At 35.4% G+C, this 19,053-nt stretch overlaps 1 protein-coding gene across 1 annotated transcript; it reads right to left on the bottom strand.

The window, feature by feature from the left end:
• Positions 1-234: 234 nt before the first annotated feature.
• RPAP3 (RNA polymerase II associated protein 3) lies at positions 235-19,030 on the bottom strand. The gene is made up of 17 exons (XM_084306368.1): positions 18,904-19,030; positions 16,789-16,947; positions 15,638-15,778; positions 15,078-15,200; positions 12,720-12,847; positions 12,011-12,132; positions 11,576-11,646; positions 10,780-10,911; positions 9,385-9,512; positions 7,876-7,997; positions 7,353-7,423; positions 7,088-7,210; positions 4,990-5,201; positions 3,974-4,169; positions 3,215-3,312; positions 1,897-1,997; positions 235-744 (listed from the first exon to the last, which is right to left on the bottom strand). Exons 1-17 carry the CDS (start codon positions 19,027-19,029, stop codon positions 653-655), a joined length of 2,145 nt encoding a protein of 714 aa, XP_084162494.1. The 5' UTR covers position 19,030; the 3' UTR covers positions 235-652.
• Positions 19,031-19,053: the final 23 nt, after the last annotated feature.

Here is a 19,053-nt window from a genome sequence, read left to right as displayed (position 1 = left end):
TCCATACTTTTTAATTTCATAGTATTTGACTTTCTTCTATTCTGCAATTATAGTTGAGGTTTACATCTGTTAATGCTTTTGGATAAGCTGAAGTAAAGGAATTCTGGAATTTTTTGCTTATTGTAACTCAGGTTCTCTTTGCGGATTATATGTTATGGATGTTATGGCATGGTCTGTCCTTAGAGGAGTGATTTAGGCACCAGAGTAAGAAAAAAAAAAAAAGACGTATTTGGTATTTTCAACTCAACATTTAATTTCTAAAAAAAAAAAAACAAAAAAAAAAACAACATGCAAGTTTGTAATATACACCATTTGATTCTTACCAAAAAAGATGCGTATAAATATATGTTTTCTTTCTAATAGAGATCACCATCTGTAGTCATAATCCTGAATGCCAATCGATCCAATTGTTTTTTAGGCAAACTGATTCCACTGAAGAATGTAGATCTGTATTGTTTCAGGTGCTGGACAGCAAACGTGACGGCAGAACTTTCTCCAGCTACTTGCCATTCCGGTGAATCAAGTTCAAGAATCTCATTACTTATACAAAAGCAACAGAACTCCAGTCTTTACAGGCTTCTTCAGATGATTTCCACATGACAAAAATGTGGAAACAGCAATTTACATGCGTAATGTCAGTGAACTCACTAAACTAAGAGAAAATGCCGTATTTCTTCTCCAATTCTTCAACCTGGGTATCTTTCAACCCCATGTGTTTCACATGACTGAACAATACCTGTGTAACTGTAAAAAAAAAATCCCAACACAAACCATTATTTTTGCAATTAACAGTCAGAACGTAAATTAGTTCAACTCTTTCTTCTGTGAGTAAGGGTTTTCAGCATTATATAGCTGAAATATGAGTACGTTTTTAGGATTACTCAGAGGATAAAGAAAGGCAGCAGAGAGAAACCCTCTGTTTTGATGCTCGTGAATTGCCTAACAACACTTCCTTAAATGGATATACAATACTGACAACGTAAACAGACAGATTTTATTTTGTTTACTATCTTGGCACTACACCATTAAATGCAGAAGATAAAAGTTAATGCCAGATGGCAGATAAAGCTTACATCAGGTTATGGTGTGAAGGCAATTCCTGAGTGGAATTGATTTGCACTTCAGTAAGTCAAACAAGTAATTTTATTTTAAGGAGATTCACATAACAAAATTTTCAAATTATAATGGTTATTAGTGAAACTTAATTGTAGAGAGTAAATCTAACATTACTTGTTCCTAAAGAAAAGTTTAGCTTGTGAGTGTCTCACTGTTACTTAGTCTGTCTGGCATGGTAAAACAAGAAGTGTTTGACATGAAAACCACAGTTTTATAAACCTGGAATTCAAGCCAGTGTCAGCCTGGATTGCAACCTAATCTAAGTGACGCCTCAAGGACAGGACAGAGGTTTAGAAACACTTGCTTTGTTTCTAAAAAATAAAAAATAAAAAAAATATGCTTGCTAAAAAAAAATATGATTTTTTTGACAGCACTAAAATCATAATTGCTGAAGTGGTCATAGCTGTGAAAACTGTAATTGGTACACCTTGACCTGAGATATAAGACTTCATACAAATTCATAAATTTGTAGCATTGCTAGTTACAAACTGAAGTGGTAATGAGAAGTTATTTTATCAGAATAAAGTGTGGTGGTATTACTGACAAAACCAGAAGGATTTAGCTGTATTTTTTCAAGTCTTAATAAATGATCAAAATATTTAAGAAAAGTGATATATTTTCACATTGGCTTCTAAAGTAATCAAAAAGCATTGAGTTAGACAAGTAACTAATCTTAAGTTATTATTTCATGGAATAAACAATAGTAGCCTCTTTTGCACGTTTCTTGCAAAATACAGTATCAACAAACCAAGTTTTAGAAGATGGTACTGAACTACTTACTTTTTTTCTCTGAGCCTGACATAAACATTACTGCCATATCAAATCTTTTTAATTCAGATAGCCTCTGGAGGACTTCAAGGATGAGTGATGGCTCCTCTTTCCTGTAGAAGATTATTAGAAACATAAAAATAACTACTGTTGATTAGAAAGATTCAGTAGCTGCAAGTGATATTAAAGACTTCAGGAAATGAAAGGACCAATGGAATTCCTTTCCCATTCTCATCTTTCCTGTGCATTCTTCCACTGACTTAGCAGAGAGCCAAAACCAGAAATATTTATCCAAGCATCCTTTTAATACAGACCAAGAGCAGAGAAGTACAAAAAAAAAAAAAAAAAAGGACTGATGCAAAATGATTGCTGTTAATGTACAGAATAGCTATTAAATGATTTAATGCTTTCACCTTGTCATAACAAGCACCTCATTACAGCTACTGACATTTTTATATGTATAGGCAATTCCTAGATTTTGTTCATTTTATATTCTTCTGGACAACAGGCAGTAGTAAGCAAGTACCATCTTTGCTACAAATACTAACAACTAAGAGTGTTTTTCTTCTGTAACTTGTTCTATCACCCTACAGAACAAATGCCTTTTACCTTACTGCAAACAACTTAAGCTTACTAGCCTTTTTAAGTCATACCACAAATATAGGACAATGCCTCGTCACACAAATGATGGGCATTTACAGAAACTGAAAAAAAGCCTAATATTCATTTACATTTACTTTTCTCCATAAAACAAGGACTGATCAGCATTTTGAATGCATGCTCACAGCATAATCCATGTAAGTAACAAACTGCTTCCAACAGGTAAATGAAATTTAAGAATCAAATGGTAGCAGAGACAGAAATTTCAGAACAAATTGTCATTCCTTTCACATTAGAACTTCTAGCTCCTATACATTTACTACAAGCTACTGTAAAATTCTAGCAGGTAATTAAGAATTCAGAGTGTATCACAATAGGCATGGCATAGAAGAATTAAACCACATGCATTTCTTAGCTTCAGGAATAGACAAAATTAATATCATGCAACCATATGTGATAATGGGACATACATAGTAACATGAACAAAAATTATTTCATTCTATCTAAATGTTACTAACAGGTTAGTCTAGGTAGAACCTATTTATTTCCTTACTTTTCTGACTTTTCAAGATATGTCTAATTTCTTAGTAAGGAAGAATTAAATCATTCCAAGTATTGTACCCGGATTCATGTAATGCTACATATTCAAAATAATTTTGTAAGCCCAAAAGTGAGGGGCAGGATGGGAATAGCAACAAGCAATATACAACAAAAGAGAAGCTTAACTTACGTAATGTAGAAGTCGTGTAGAATTTTCAGTATCTGGTTAAACAAGTCTGGATCTAAGGACTTCTGGAACAGTTTTGGATAAAACGAAGGCTCTATTTGCTTTGGGAAAATTAAGAAAGGTATGTTATTTAGGCAAAAAAAAACACATTTGAGTCATAAGAATTATAAATGAATATTTAGGATGTCTTGAGCAATGCTGGAAGTACATGAAAACTAACAAATTACTGTTATGTGTTTTGTCTGGCTTTATTTTTTTCTTGAGAAGATTTTTGCTACATTCTTTAAAAAAAGCATTCTAAGCAATTTTTGTATACATATATATATATGTATATATATATATATATACACACACACACACGTATCAGCAGAAGCTGATAGATGTAGATTGATTTGTTTCTTGATGTGTTTCAAGTATTTTTTCAATATAAAGGGAGAAGAATTTTGCTATATGTCTGATTACCCTAGAAGCATTCATCTGAAGAAAACAGAATTACACTTTGCTGACATATTCATATGTTTACAGACTTAGGGCCTACGCTTAAAAGATGACAGATTATACAGAGACTGTACTCTACATGAGGTAAGTGAAAAGTCAGACACAAGAGGAGAACTATTCGGATGCAGCTCACGCTACTTATAATTATGTGCAGGCAATTAAAGAAAGGGACTATTTCACGCTGCTAAGACAATCTACCATAGCTACTCTTTTCGCCTAAGTTGATGCTATCAAAGTACTGTCAGACAATAATACGTTTCATACCTTGAGATACAAATACAGTTTTTCTGGGCAGTCTTTCAGCTTCCTGAAATCAGATTCAAGCTGGAAAGAATTTGCAGGAATGGCAGGGACTGCAGAAGCAGATCTATATGATGCTTTGATTTCCTTTTCTGCCTGCTTGTTTGTAGTGAAAGATGGATGCAACACTGGTGAAATTCCTTTCACACTAGCAGGAAGCCTGAAGAGAGATTTCAAAGTATGTAATCTAGAAAACATTAAAGGAAATTTTGCACTGAGACCTAACAGGAGACCTTTCAAATCCTAAAAAATCTAAAATACTTGAACACCTCCATGGATGGGGCATCCACAGCTTCTCTGGGCAACCTGTTCCTTTGCCTCACCACTCTCTGAATGACAAATTTCCTCCAAACCTCTAATCTAAATCTCCCCTTTCACTTTAAAACCATTCCCACTTTTCCTGTCGTTATCTGACTGACCTGAAGGTTCATCTGAGGTTAAACCACAGTACCATGGCAAGCGAGCAACCTGTTTCAATTTCAATACTGGTTACAGTGGCACTATTTTTTGTCCTATAATTTTTCAGTTAAGTCCATTTATTTTTTCAGAAATTATAAAATGACTAAGGAATTTACTTTTTTCTTCAACACCTGGTAAATCCATCTGACTGAGCTGAAAAAGGCAAGGGGAAGCAGTCCTCACAAACTCTTCAATCAGGATTCCATAAAAGGTACTAAGGAAAGATACAGTGCACGAGGAAGTGAATATGGAATATGGGAAAATATTTCCAGTTTCTTCCTCTTTGAAATGTAAGAGCAACTACTAACTTTTCATACGACACTAACAGACTATATGTGTTTCTACCACTACTTGATCAAAGAGACAGACATGTAAGAACTGCACGTTTCTTTGCATATTTTTTTTAATTCAAATTCTCCAAATTATGTTATATATCTCATCACGTGTAGAAGTTTAAGAATTAAGATTATATTTCAACTACATCTACCTTACTAAAAGAGGGTCAGAATTTTTATACTTACTGTAATGGTGATGTATCAGCGATTTCTTCTATTTTTAATTGCTTTGCTTTTGGAATGTCCATTGTAGTTAAGTGATCATCCTGATCCAGATTCTCTGTTGCTTCAATACTTGTCAAATTCGTACAGTTATTAACGAAAGAAGTAGTGCTGGGGAAATCACTATTTGGCATATCGTCATCAACTTCTTCAATGGGTATTGTTCGCAAAGGCTTCTAAACAAAACACACACCTGATGTCATGCATGTAAGCCTTTATGTCAACATAAATATACACTGTATTGGCACCAGAGAAACTCCTGTTTATAATTAAACAATTTCATCATAACCAGTTTCATGTATGTTGAAACACACAGGAGACACTTAGTGAAGATAAATGGCAAAAAAAGGAAGCTTCATGACTTTCTACAGGAAGTCTAATATTATCATTTGCTCAATTTGTTATAAACCAGCATACCCCTACAGTATCTCAGAATCTGTATTCTGTTTTTCCAGTAAAAAAGAAAAAAAAAGTTTTGGGGGTTCCCCCCCCAAAAAAAAAAAAAAAAAAAAGTTTTGACCAATGACCTGATCAAGCTTTGTAATTTAGCTAAACAAAGAAGTACCCATAAACATATGACTTATCTCTCAACTTCATATTTTGAGATAAATATTTGTAACTCAGGCCTCCTGGCTGACCAAGTTGCATACAACACAAGGTAATAATCCTACCACTGGAGAACATGCTGAGTAATTAAAATGCTTCAGCTTGTTCGTTTCATCTCTGCATGACCACCATTATTTCTGATCACCTACCACCACGTTCCTAGGTCTTATGAAGCACCGGTTAGTGTAACTTTGGAATTCTTTGAATAGAATCTAAATTGCTCTACGAATATTGATGCAAATATACATGGTTAAACTAAACATATTCAACAATTTATACTTTTAGAGATGGCAGATTTCTCTGCCCAGCTCTAACATAAACCCTCTGCAAGTCTTCACAACAATTTGCAAACTGCTTTAAATTATGCCCAAAAAGCCCTGTATGATTGGTATGAACAGACAATATATGGTTTGCTTTAACAATATGACACCTCATCATTGTGCTAAGAGTGCCTACTCGATATGAGACAGTTACAGTTCTTCTTTGGGCAGTACAAAGAACACAGATACTTAATCTGTACTTGTTACAGATTACACAGAAAAAAATTACAGGGTTACACAGAAAAAATGCCGCCTAGTATCTCAACTTAGCAGCCAAACTGAAAACTGTCTATAATCAGGTGTCATATTTCAGCTACTTCACAATAAATTAATTTAGGTTTCTAAAGATAGTGTATTAAATACATATACTTTTACCATCTGGTTGTAGAGCATATAATACTTTAAAGGAAAGGTATCAAAATAATCACATATTTCCTACGAAAACTAGCCACATTTTGAACACACTTTGTATTTACACAAGAATGCATACTCCGTATCATCATATTTTGTCATATGTAACCCATCAGTGGTTATAGTCAGAATGATAATTCAGACTTTAAAAATGTTGCTTCTTGAAAAAAAATAATTCAGCTATTTCACAGCATACATGGATGAAACTGCAGGCTCGAAGCTATCACAGTAGCCCTGAGTGATACCAATGTATGAGATGGGTATGCAACATGCCTTGTTACTACAGCAGTTGCTATAGGAACTGGAAACAGCTGATGAAAGAGAGGGGACATTTACCCAGAGCTTTCTCAAGTCTGCAGTCAAACATGAGAGACTGAACCCATTTACCCATTAGCCACCCATTTACTCTCAACTATAATGTTAGGACTCGGGAGAGGGTTGTGGAGTTGCCTCCCTATTTCATACTGTTGATATATATACACACCATGTTTCCTGTATAGCACTGTTTACACTATGGATACTGTTGAACACACACAAATGCAGAAGTTACATTCTTGAAAAAATATCACAAAAGTAAATCTCTGAACTTTTGAGATTTCCACATGCAGTATATATCTATCAGAAGATGCAAGAAGCTGATTGTAACTTAAACTCTACTTTTTCCCATCATTATACATAGCAATTCACAAAGGTGTTTTTTTTTTTTTTTAAAAAAAAAAACTCACTGTTGATTTCAGGAGTGATGGATCATCAATGAGTTTCACTATATTCTTTATTTCTGCTTCTTTTATCAATACTGCAGGATATTCTTTATATTCTTGAGCTAACTGTTCTTTCTCAGCTAATTCCTGGAAAAAAAAATTAAATATGTAATTTTGCCAGAAAAACTGCAAGTTTCAGAAATAATTATTTGTTAAAATTTACATAATAAAGAATGAAAAAAATATTACTGTAGGTTTACATTAAAAAAAAAATCATTTGTGTACATACATTTCTTATTTTAGTGAGTTCATTTATTGCTTGTTTATTTCCAGGTTCCAGCTTCAGAACAGCTTCAAAATCTGAAGTGAAAGACAACATATGAAAAATGTACGCATTTCAAGTTACGAATTGAAATTTGTGAATTTAATTTTTCTAATGGCAAATTTTTATACCTCCCATTTGTTCTCATAGCTATAAAATACTTAGAGACAGCTAACTCATCCTAATATCTATCTTAATCTAGTTTTACATTAATTTTTCAAACTATTACTATTAAGTAGCAATTGTTGTAACTTCACACAAGCCCATCCTCCTATCATATGAACACCACTATAAAAGTTATACATATTCATTGAAAAACAACTAAGCCCATTCATCCTAACTTTTGCACTGAAACCTCAGCTAGTCAGCACGTTATTTAATTGTTATTTTAAGATTAAAAACAAAAATCAGGACCTCCTTTTACTTATCTACTTCTACTATTTCTACTTATGTCCTTCTACCCATCACACATCCTAATTCAGAGTCATACCTTGCATAGCTTCTTTTAACTTTCCAAGAGCAACTCTTGCAGCCCCTCTTCTGGCAAAAGCTTTAGAATAGGAGGCATCTAACAGCAAAGCTTGCGTACAATCATTTTCTGCCTCTTCATATCTCAGCAAAAGAATAATACAAAATTAATGATTAGTTTCAAATTAAGCAATTTCAACTTAAAAGACAGAGCTACACAGAAGTTAAAATACAAAGACCTTAATTACCTATATACCACTGATCGAAAACATAGAACAGAAAATAAAATAAAAGAGCATATTTTTAACAATATCAGAAGTTATGAGTCAGCATATTCTTGTATTAAGGTCATTTTCTTTCATTCTAAGATCAAGTCATTCCAATTATGTTTGATCATGACTCCAATGTGTGAATATTAAAGTATTTTTGTTCATTCCTTTTCTCTCCATTTATCATTAAATTTACAGAAACAGTACATTTTTTTCAGCTCTCAAAAACCTACAGAGCTGATGAGAATACCAATGAGCTTTTGTTGCATTTCATGTTTGAGTCCTCTTTGAAGTGTAAACAATACACCGATTTATCTCACACTATCAGTTTTCTTCTTGGCCATTCAAGTAGAGTATCACTTCCTCTGATTCTCTGACATTACTTGCATTATGGTATCCTCTACGGCTTAAATGGAAATAGTACCCATGCAGTCTACTTAATAATTGCATACTTTGAGATCAGTGCATTGTCTGTACATGGTCAGCCACAACACATTAGAAGAGATGACTGATAAAACATTCAGCTCTCTGCTTCTCATCCTATCATCAATTTAAAAGGTTTAAACTCCTATATCAACAGGGAGTCAAAGCAAAAAAAAAAAAAAAAAAAAAAAGAAACAAAATTCAAAGACTTCAAAAACAGTCATTTGGAATTTTGCTCATTTGGTAGAAAGTATGCATTTCCTACTGTTTCCTACTGTTACTGAATTACGTGAGAAAAGTTTAATTAGAGAAATTACACGTACAAACTATTAGAGTTAGAGAAGTATTTTTAAAGATTACTTTATTCTCAGAAAAAGCTCCTACCCATTCCTTTTCAAGTTAGCAATTGCAATCCACTTTTTCATACAGGGCAACACTCAGTAGCTGACTGTTTTTATAGCCAAAAAAGACAAAGGTGCCGGTCCTTTGATAAAGGTAAATATGTAGAATTTTACATGTGTGAAAGAATGAGAAGTCAAACTTTAAAAAAAAAAATCACTTAGGTTTCATTATAATTTCAAACTGATGTTATTTTATTTTCTCAGAACTTCTTTCCTATGAAATACATTATGAGATCCCACATATTCGGTTGTTTTTAAATCGCTTGTTGTTTTCAGTATGATTTATTCCATACTGAATTCTAGAAAGAATTGCAACAAGTGACTAATGAAACTTGGGTGAAAACCCACTGGATCAGGCTTCCTTCTAGTTCAGAACTACATACAGAATTTCTTATATTAGAAATAAAGAAACAATACAGTACATGCAATCCTACTTACTTTTGAATCTTCAGATAGGCCATAGCTCTGTTAGCTGGCAGAAGTGCATTGGTGCCATCTGCTGCTATACCACGTGTATAACATTCTATTGCAGCCTCATACTTCCCTTCTTTGAAATAACCATTACCCTGTTATAGTTAAGTTCGGAGAAAAGGTAACGTTGAGAAAGATCTAGTGCAATTAGCTATTTTTTTCTTTTTAGTAGACAAGGACACAATATCAAGAAGATGAATCACAAAGAACACAAATTTCAATACAGGTATTTATCACATTTTTTCATATCTAAACCCTTTGGAGGTAGACCACAAAAATTTCTTATTTTTTTCCAGTACTTCATGGATTAAAAGTAATGCTATCTCTACAGTTTAAGGTGATTAGTTGGAAAAGAAAGAAATGGTACATTAAGTAGTAAAAGGAGAGGTGAGAGGTGCCACAGTAAAGAAATTTTAGTCTAGTACAGTATGTTGTTGACAGCACAGTTGAATGACTGTAGGGCTGTTCCTGGCAACACTGATCCTGTTAAGTACAAATTGCAGCCTCTGCTTTTTTTTTTTTTTTTTTTTTGCCAGTGATGAAAGTAGTAGCAGAGAAGATGATGCACGTGTAATATTTCTTTACTCTTGATGTGCACTATAAGCCAGGCTGCACCCAAAGTTAATGGTTCTGTAGCCAAAGCTAATAGCATTTTGTTACTGTGGCCCCTTTTTGTTCCGTTTACCTACCTAATGTATCCTTTCATTATTTCCCTACTCTTAATCCTACTAACCTCTTACAACCAGTAAAAGAAAAATGAAAACTTATAAAAAGTCAGAAGTTAAGTAGATAAAAGAATAGTAAGAAAATTATAGTTTAGTAGGTAAAGTTATTTCTTAATTGCAGTGGTGGGGAGGGAGAAAAATCAACAAGCCAACTATGAGTCAAGGTAATATACCCAGAAATAACGTTATCAGAAATAACATTGTCATTGTTGCCTGTACTCCTTTAAGTTCTTCTTATAACTACATTTCACCATGTCATCAGTGGTTTGAAAACAAAAGATAGTCTACAACCCTTGCTGGACAAGAGTCAAGATGCACATAATACTGGACAAATGGGCTATTTGTAAAACATAGTTCTGGTTTTATCTTACTATATATCTGAAATTTATCATGTACAAATGATGCTCTAAAAGCGAACTTGCAATTATTCCCCCAGAAGATTCCAAACAGAACTGAACCTGACTCCCCTTCCTCCCACAACCACCAGAGCCTGAAACAGCAATTAAGCTGTGTATCAAGCACACTGTATGTATGACGTTCAGGACAGAATCAAATTTAATTTGAGCTAACAAGCTAACAGCACAAGACTATGCTCTAGTTTGCTAGTTCTCTTCTTCCATTAAAAGTTACAACTTACGAGATCTTTTTCTGTAACAGCCTTCTGCTTGAGCTGCTCGTCTTCAATGCGCCTCTTCTCTTTGTCTGTTAATTCTGGTTTAACTGGATCTTCACACTCCTTCTGTCCCGAGCTTTCTTTTGATGATAGAGCCTGCAAAAATGTTGTTTCTCAGTAGGTATTTCCCTCACACATTTTCAGAACAGGAGTTAAAATAAATTCTAAACTTTTAAGAAGTAAAGATCTAAAGTAAAGAACTTTAAAAACTACTGTTGAAGAGGTAATGCTAGATACTCTTATAATTTAGTAAGATCATAATAATAAGCATTCTTTCCCTGTCACGAAAGAGGTTAGACTTGCAGAAGAGTTTCTGTTCTGCTAGGCTTAAACTGACTTTCTGGTCTGGCATAGCACAGCAAGCAGTGGAACTACAAGCAGCCTAGCAGTTTAGCTTTACTCTGCTACCAAGAGAATATATAATTTTTCTGACACCTGTACTGCTACCTTGTACCAAAACACTAAACGTGACTTTAAAAAAAATCATTAAGACAAGAACTTGAAAAAACACCTGATGGAAGAAGATTAAAAAAGCCAGAGAAGCTCATGTACACATCCAGTCATAATCTGCCAACCCACCATTACACTGATGTATGCATACCTCCAAAACTAGAAGACATTAAATTACAGATTTTGACTTCAGAGAACTTGAAGTGCCAGCAAAAGCATATCAGATTGTGTTGAATTCAGTTCTTGTTATAAATTGATACAAACTAAACAGGATGTATTAATTTATGTTGGGGCCTATCAACCTTATTACCTGATTAATTTTCTTCAGTTCATTTTTTGCTTCAAAGTTGTTTGCATCCAGCTCTAGAACTTTTTCATAATCTGAGAAGATCAGAAAACAATGTTTCAAGTATGAATTATAGGCCTGTAACCACAGTATAAAATAAGAGCATTCTTCTGGAGACAACCCTTTTCTGTAGTTACCTAAAAATCATGATATTACAAACAACACTAAGATATTTAATACTGGATTATTCTTTAATTATGGACACCTATGGTAATCATTTAGACTTGCTGGTTGAATTTCACCCTCACAGAAGGATATGCAATATGGTATTTCATTATTTTTGTTTACAGAATATGAAAATTGAATTCCTATGTCAAATACACCAATCATACAAGCTTTAGGCAAGCCCACAGATAAACAATGTGCATGTTTTTTAAGAAATGATTAAAGAAGACCCACCTTCTTTAGCACCTTGAAGATTTTTCAAAGCAAAGCGAGCAGCCCCTCTTCTGGCATAAGCCTTTATGTAATTTTTATCTAAAGCAAGTGCTAAATTACAATCAGATTCTGCAACAGAAAACCTATTTAAAAAAAAAAAGTGAATTAGTGAACACATCTAGGAAACAAAAAATAAAACCTCAGCAAGTTACTCCTTCCTAAAGTGATAAATTTTCAGGCTTCACAAGGGGTATAGAATAAGTGTTTAAACACTTCTTGATTCAGAATACATGTGAAAAGCAAAGGAAAACGGATGTCAGCAATCTCTACTGCAATAAAAAGAATAACCAACTCCCCTATACCCTTAATTCCCCCCAAAAGAAATTAAAACCTTAAAAATAGAGATCATAGAACCAGAAAGGCAAGTTGGATGCTAAACTTCTGTTTTTCCTTTTTTTGAAGTCTTGTGCTGTAACACAGAAGGTGGCGAACTTCAAGCATGAAAAGACAGAAGGAAAACAAGATGACAGAAACTACCAGATTCCTTGTCACAGCAATTCCTATTACACTTCGAAACTGCAAAGCAAATTTGAAACCAGCCTTACATAGGCCTACATATTACAGCATGATAAGTAATATAATCAAAAGTTAAAAACACACACACATTAAGAAAATTGAAGGTAGGATGTCATAGAAAAAAGTATTAAGGATTTAACAATACAGGTCTTACTTTTTCATTCTATAAAAAGCAGATGCTCTGTTTGTGGGCAATACTGGATTGTACGGATCGTAATGCATCCCTTTAGTGTAGCATTTTATAGCTTCATCAAAGTTTCCTTGTTTAAAGTAGTTGTTACCCTGTAAATAAGAAGAAAATAGTAATTTTAACAAATTACTGTGTAGACACATTTTTGTTCTTTTTTTTAACCAAAAATCAGTAATCAAAGCTTGTATTTTAGTATGCTCAAATGTTTTTATTAACATCTCTCACAAATTACTGCTTTACTGTGAAACACTTCTTGTAACTAAAATACTAAATATTCTATCCCAAATATTTACCATTGTTTATACAGTAAATTGTTCTTATTATGCTAACTTTCAGTATCTGTAGGTCACTTCTACAAATGTAGAAGTAGTACATACAAAGCTGTTTGAACTGCCATATAAGTTTACTGAAGTTTGGTTGTTTGTTTTGTTTTGTTGTTTTGTTTTTGTTTTGTTTTGTTTTTTCAGGTTTTAGAGATTAGATTTGACATCCTCCCTTTCCTAGGTAAATATTCTAATTTACATCTCTTTTGGGACATGGCTTTTATCTGCTGCCAAAATGATAACAGTCACAGATATCTCAATTTCTCCTCTGTGTAGAATGCAGATTATACATCTGGGAATTTCACAGCAGTAGGGAGAGTAGGCAGATGTCATGCATGCAGACAATTTAAAAACAAAACAAAGCCACTAAGAAATTCTACTGAAGAGTATGGACTGGCAGATGGTATCAGATGGTTGTTTTTAAATACACTTTCTCAGAACCTCATAAATTTCTACATAACTATCTTAGACTAGCTACCTTACAAGTTGATGTAGTTCAGGTGCTCTTTATCTAATGCTCTTTATTCATTCCACCCAGTATTATTAAAATTCAGATTTCTCCTAGTTACTATTTGGGGAAAGTCCTGAAAAGACTTTCACAATGGTATCAGGTCACAGATATTAAGCATTCAGCATGCAACACGATTAACAGAAACTTCTAATATTATATTGGTCTCCTAGCAAGCCCAAGACTGGGAGGAAGGAACTCTCATACAAATGAAACTCTTCACAACACTAAAAAACAAAGAAGTGTTAACACAGAACAGGTAAAGCTTTCACTAGTCACACAAAAGCAAAGTATGTTTTTTGTTATTTTCCTATGCCAACAAAGAGAGCTACTTGGTCAGTTGATACTGTTGGTACTGCTGAAAAGTGTTCCTGTTTGATTTTGGGGGTATTCCTGTCTTAGATAAAGAGATATATACAAGAAAGCACCTAAAAGGCAGAATGCAATAAATTACTACTTTCACTCTGAAGAGGAAATTATTAGGGCTAAAGTTATTATCCTGGCTTGACTACATGTCTCTGGTGCTTGAATCTGTCATGTAGGACAAAACCATGACGTGAGAACCTTAGAGAATTTGTTCATTTTTCTTGCAAAGAAACATTGCTGAGTCCAAGATCTACTGTGTGTCTGTAGCAAGATCCAAGAGGCCCCTGATGGTGAGCATGACATGCCCAATAAGGATCCTGTATACCGAGAAAAGCTAAAGACCAGCATTTATTTGGTTTTCCTTCCACAAATGCAAAAGCATTTTCTGCCCCAAGGTGGAAAACTGTTTGGCACACATCTTAAATGTTGTTCAGACAACTAGCATTTATTATTTCTTCCTCCCAGATTTGATCACAATGAGAAGAGCTGTTTTGTATACCTATTATCTTGCCCAAAGGCAAAGTTTGATCAACATCTTGTTGAAAGCAACTAAAGATTTTGTACTTTTTATCCAAAGAAATCCTTGCTATGCCCATTAAGAAAGTGAAGCATAAGATAGGTCTCATTGTATTTTATTTGCAAAACAGGGTAAAAAACTTAACTGGTACCAACTTGCCATTACCAAGCCAGTGGAGACATATGAGTTTCTCCATCATTCGGAGACACAGAGGCCTCACAAAGGGAGCAATCTTAAATTCTTGGGGATTTCACTTGGGGCACTTATACCTTAGGCTCCAGTAAGCATGTGCATCTATACAGCAATTCTACAAAGCAGTCCAACTTTTTAATGGAAAAAAAAAATCCACGAATACAATGATCATTATAAGCGTACATTAAGTAGAGTGACAGCCTTTGCTGCAATCAGTGATGAGGAGAAACAGAAATGTAGTCAGAATCCTGTATGTTGGAATAATGGGCAGGAACATAGACATTAAAAAAAATCTGAAGAGCAGGCACATTCCAGCAGAACTCTCATCTCAGCAGACAATCTTTTAAAACAAATTACAAATGCACCTACATCCAAGTTACTATTTTGTAGATAATAAACATTTATAATACTATTACCTTTTCCTTCTCTGCAAGAGCCTTTTCTGCATCTATACGAATTCCGTCTTCTTCAGAGTCTGATTCTGGAGACACAGAATCATGAGTACTGTCATCTTTATCAAGTTCTTCCAGTATTTTATCCTGAAAAGGGACAAAATTTATTATTATTATAACTTATCAATACAAAATAAATCAAGTAAGACTAAGAAAATGAGTCATCTGATTAAAAATCTCTACTCCTTAAGTCCTCTTCATTCTGCATTCTACATTTCACAAGACTTATCTTCTAATACTGACAGCCATGTTTAGTCTTAGATTCTACAAGAATTATAACCTTTTAACAGGCCTATTGATAAAAGATTGTATTTGACTTTAAGTGAAGAGAAATCTGCTGGATGAAAACAGAATCAATAGGAAGCTGCAGTATTTCTCATTATTCTGCATGTTAAAGTTAACCCCTTTTGGGGAAAAAGCTACTTTCTACATTCATACAGTATTCAGCACAGTGAGTAAATCTGATTTCAAAACAGAAGTGCCTAGGGAGAAAACTAAATTAACAAGAAAATATCCTGACTCACCACATCAAGTTTTCCCCATGCTTCATAATCATAAGACTTGATTTTGTTTTTCTTGTTTTCCTCAGTGGTTGTCTTTGATGGGACTTTACTTTTGCTTTTCTTCTTTTTCTTAAAAGCCTTGTTTCGAATTGGTGGTAAATTCTAGATTGAAATAAGTAATTTATTACGAAACAGAATAACTATTATTTACTTGTACTGAATAGTCTACAGTATAGATATTATAGAAATATTATTAGAAATAGATAGACTTCTATTTCTAAATAGAAATAGAAATATATAGAGATATTTCTACTTCTGTAATATCTGTATCTGCTGGCTAGTTTGACTTTAGAAATCCATTAAGCAAGCTGTTCTCAGGAATTTCTGCAAAACCACTAAAGACAAGCATAAATCTTTCAGTATACGGTAATTAACAAGTATTTTATGCAAACAATGGCTGCAAGTTAGAGCACAGGAAGTTCTGCAGTGACATGCGAAAGAACTTCATGGTGAGGGTGACAGAGCATTGGAACAGGCTGCCTAGGGAGGTTGTGGAGTCTCCCTCTCTGGAGATATTCAAGGCCTGTCTGGACGCCTACCTGGGCAGCCTGATCTGAGGAACCTGCTTTGGCAGGGGGGGTTGGACCCAATGATCTTTCGAGGTCCCTTCCAACCCCTACAGTTCCGTGATTTGTCATACAAGGTTAAGTTTTACAACAACTTTCTGCAGAGTATCACTGAAAAACTAGCATTAATATATTAAGAGACCACAATAAATAAATAACAGTGATGCTACAGATAGAAATATTCTCCTAGGTCTACCTGGAATTGATTAAACACTTATTGTCACAAAGCATTCATGAACTCCAGAAGCTACAACCCCACAGCTCTGTTGGTGGAACAATTTGCAGAGGAATCCTCGATCTACTTCAGACGAGGAACAAGTCAGCTGGGTTAGCTCATACCATCTACTCAAATATTATAAGCCAACATGTGTAATTTTGCCGAAGTTAACTGGATTCTCTGAAATAAAAAGTCTGCAAAAGGATTATCTTTCTGTAGCTTGACTCTTCATGGGAGGGAAGAAAAAGAACGGAACAAGAAGTTACTAAGAACGCTGTCATGTAACGAATAGTTGAGTTAATAAAAATTGTAAGTCCATCGATTTTTACCTCTTCTGGAACACCACTTTGTTTCCTTAATTCAGAATCTACTTCCTTAATATCTTTTTCCCAACTCTCCAGTTCTCTCATAAAATCCTGCAGCTCTTCAGCATTTTGCTTTATCTGCAGCTGTAGCTCCAGTGCTTTATTTGGTGCAGTCATTGTAACCTGCCAAATTTCAAGGAGAAAACTTCCTAAACAGAATTTCAAAGTAAGTATTGAAGGAAGCTAGCTCCTTCAAAATGAAGAAATCTGACTTGCATGCAAGACAGGCTTCCCAAATAACCCAGTAAAAACATTAGATAGGAAGAAACCATAAAGAAACACAACTTAAATGTCTTGGGGGGGGAGAGAGGAGGGAACAAAGAGAAGACATTATTTGTTCTGATATAATTTAGATTATATAAATATATATATTATAAGTCATGCTCCAATTTAGTGTAAGTTCTAAGACTTGAAGGTGATAATGGATAATAATAAACTATGATAGTTCAAAGCAATTTCTGTAGTGTTTCCCAGAAGACAGAATAAAGAATACTCCACGTTAAGTCTCAACTACAGATTAAGACGTACAAGGCTTCTGACAAACCAACCCCAAAAGCATTTTCTGCCCTTAGAAACTGCGTATGTTTAGATATGCATGCATTTTTAGGACAGGAAAGAGTAAATGCATGAGGCGGCAATACATAATATAGATGAAGGGCAACTCAGTATATTATTTGAATGTGCTCTTTCTACACACCCACAGCCCTTCAAGTCCTGAAAATACTGTTTAATAGTTTTTAATGCTTATACGTCTTCATGAGTTTTGTTGTCTGAATTTTCTTTTTAAGTGAAAGACATTTTATTATCACAGGTATGACAAATCATGAGTAATAAGCAGCCTTAAAAACATCCTTGGTTGCAATTAAAAAAATGAAACAACAATCCATAGCAAAAAAAAAAAAAAAAAAAAGTGAAAGGATGAAGCAAACATACATTGAAAACAACGATGATTAATTAGCTCAGGATGAAACTAAATACAAACTTTATCAAAAACACTATGAATAGTTGATAGTAACTTCTCAACTGAAAGAGCTTCAGGACCCTTTGCAATCCTCACGTGTAAGTAGAAGCTATTTATGGAGATACTGCACGCAAAGTTGTTATGGCAGAAAAAGGACTAAGTTCTGTTCATTTATTTTTATATATTCATATATACTCACACACAGATGGAGCGTGTGTGCAAGATAACAACATAATAGTATGGAAATATAAAAATATATGGGCCCAAGGTAATGACTTCTGCAATACAATGCGCTGCCCATAATTATAGGTAGCAGTCTCATAAAAGATGCATAAGACATACCGCATGGTTAGCAATGATTTAATGCTACCCAAACAGAAAGCTTTCTCCATCCTTGGGAGCAAGCAGTTGAGCACATACCCTGATGCATCAGCTGTGCTGCTCACTGATACGTGCACAGATGGCAACACGCTTCTTAGCCTTAGCAATACACTTGTCCTAATCTCTTCTATTTGGTCTATTTTAAACTAAGTGGAAAGAAACTTCAGATGAAGCCAAAAATCTGCATTTTTGAACATATTTGCAAGTATAACGGGTGTTTTAGTTTTTCCACCTGCTGTTGCTGTGTCCTGAGCCGTCTCCACAGCTCTCAGGCAGTTCTGGGGAACCCTACGTGACCTGGCACGGGCACGCCACACACTGCGGGCAGCGGCACCTAGGCAAAGATGCTTTTCCTTCGTTACCAATAACTAAAATAACACTCTTCCACAACTCAAAACCTAACGGCACGTTAAACCTTGCCATTTTCTGGGGCTCCGAAGCATCTCAGAGTAACAGAAAACGCAAGGCCGGAGCGGCTGAGGCTGAAGGGCCCCCAGGAGCCCACCAGGAGCCCCAGGCGGGACACCCAGAGCAGGCTGCCCAGGGCCGCGCCCAGGCGGCTCCGGAGACTCCCCAAGGAGGAGACCCCACAGCGCCTCCGGGCAGCCTGCGCCACGCTCCGGCCCCCGCCCGGCACCGCGGGGCTGCCCGGGGCTCAGCGGGAGCCTCCTGCGCCCCACCCGGCGCCCAGGGCCCCTCACCGACACCCCCCGGCCCCAGCCCCGGCCGCGTCCCACCTGCGCCACACCCCGCCTCTTGCGGCCGCTGCCGGCCGCCGTCGCCGCCGCGCGGCCCGGCCTCCTCCCACGATGCAGCCTCCCGCGGCGGGAGGGGAGGAGGAAGAGGAGGGGAATGCGGCGCATGCGCCATCGCCCTGCCGCCGGGGA

Source organism: Netta rufina, assembly GCF_964035555.1.
Source record: "Netta rufina genome assembly, chromosome: 1".
Lineage (NCBI taxonomy): Eukaryota > Metazoa > Chordata > Aves > Anseriformes > Anatidae > Netta > Netta rufina.
This window is presented reverse-complemented; position numbering and strand designations above follow the sequence as displayed.

Coding starts and splice junctions, on each gene's coding strand:
- RPAP3 (XM_084306368.1), bottom strand. CDS start 19,029: ATGCGCCGCATTCCCCTCCTCTTCCTCCTCCCCTCCCGCCGCGGGAGG. Junction 15,779..16,788: donor AAAGTGGTGTTCCAGAAGAG/GTAAAAATCGAT, acceptor ATTTCAATCTAG/AATTTACCACCAATTCGAAA. Junction 5,202..7,087: donor CATCACTCCTGAAATCAACA/GTGAGTTTTTTT, acceptor TGTTTTGTTTAG/AAGCCTTTGCGAACAATACC.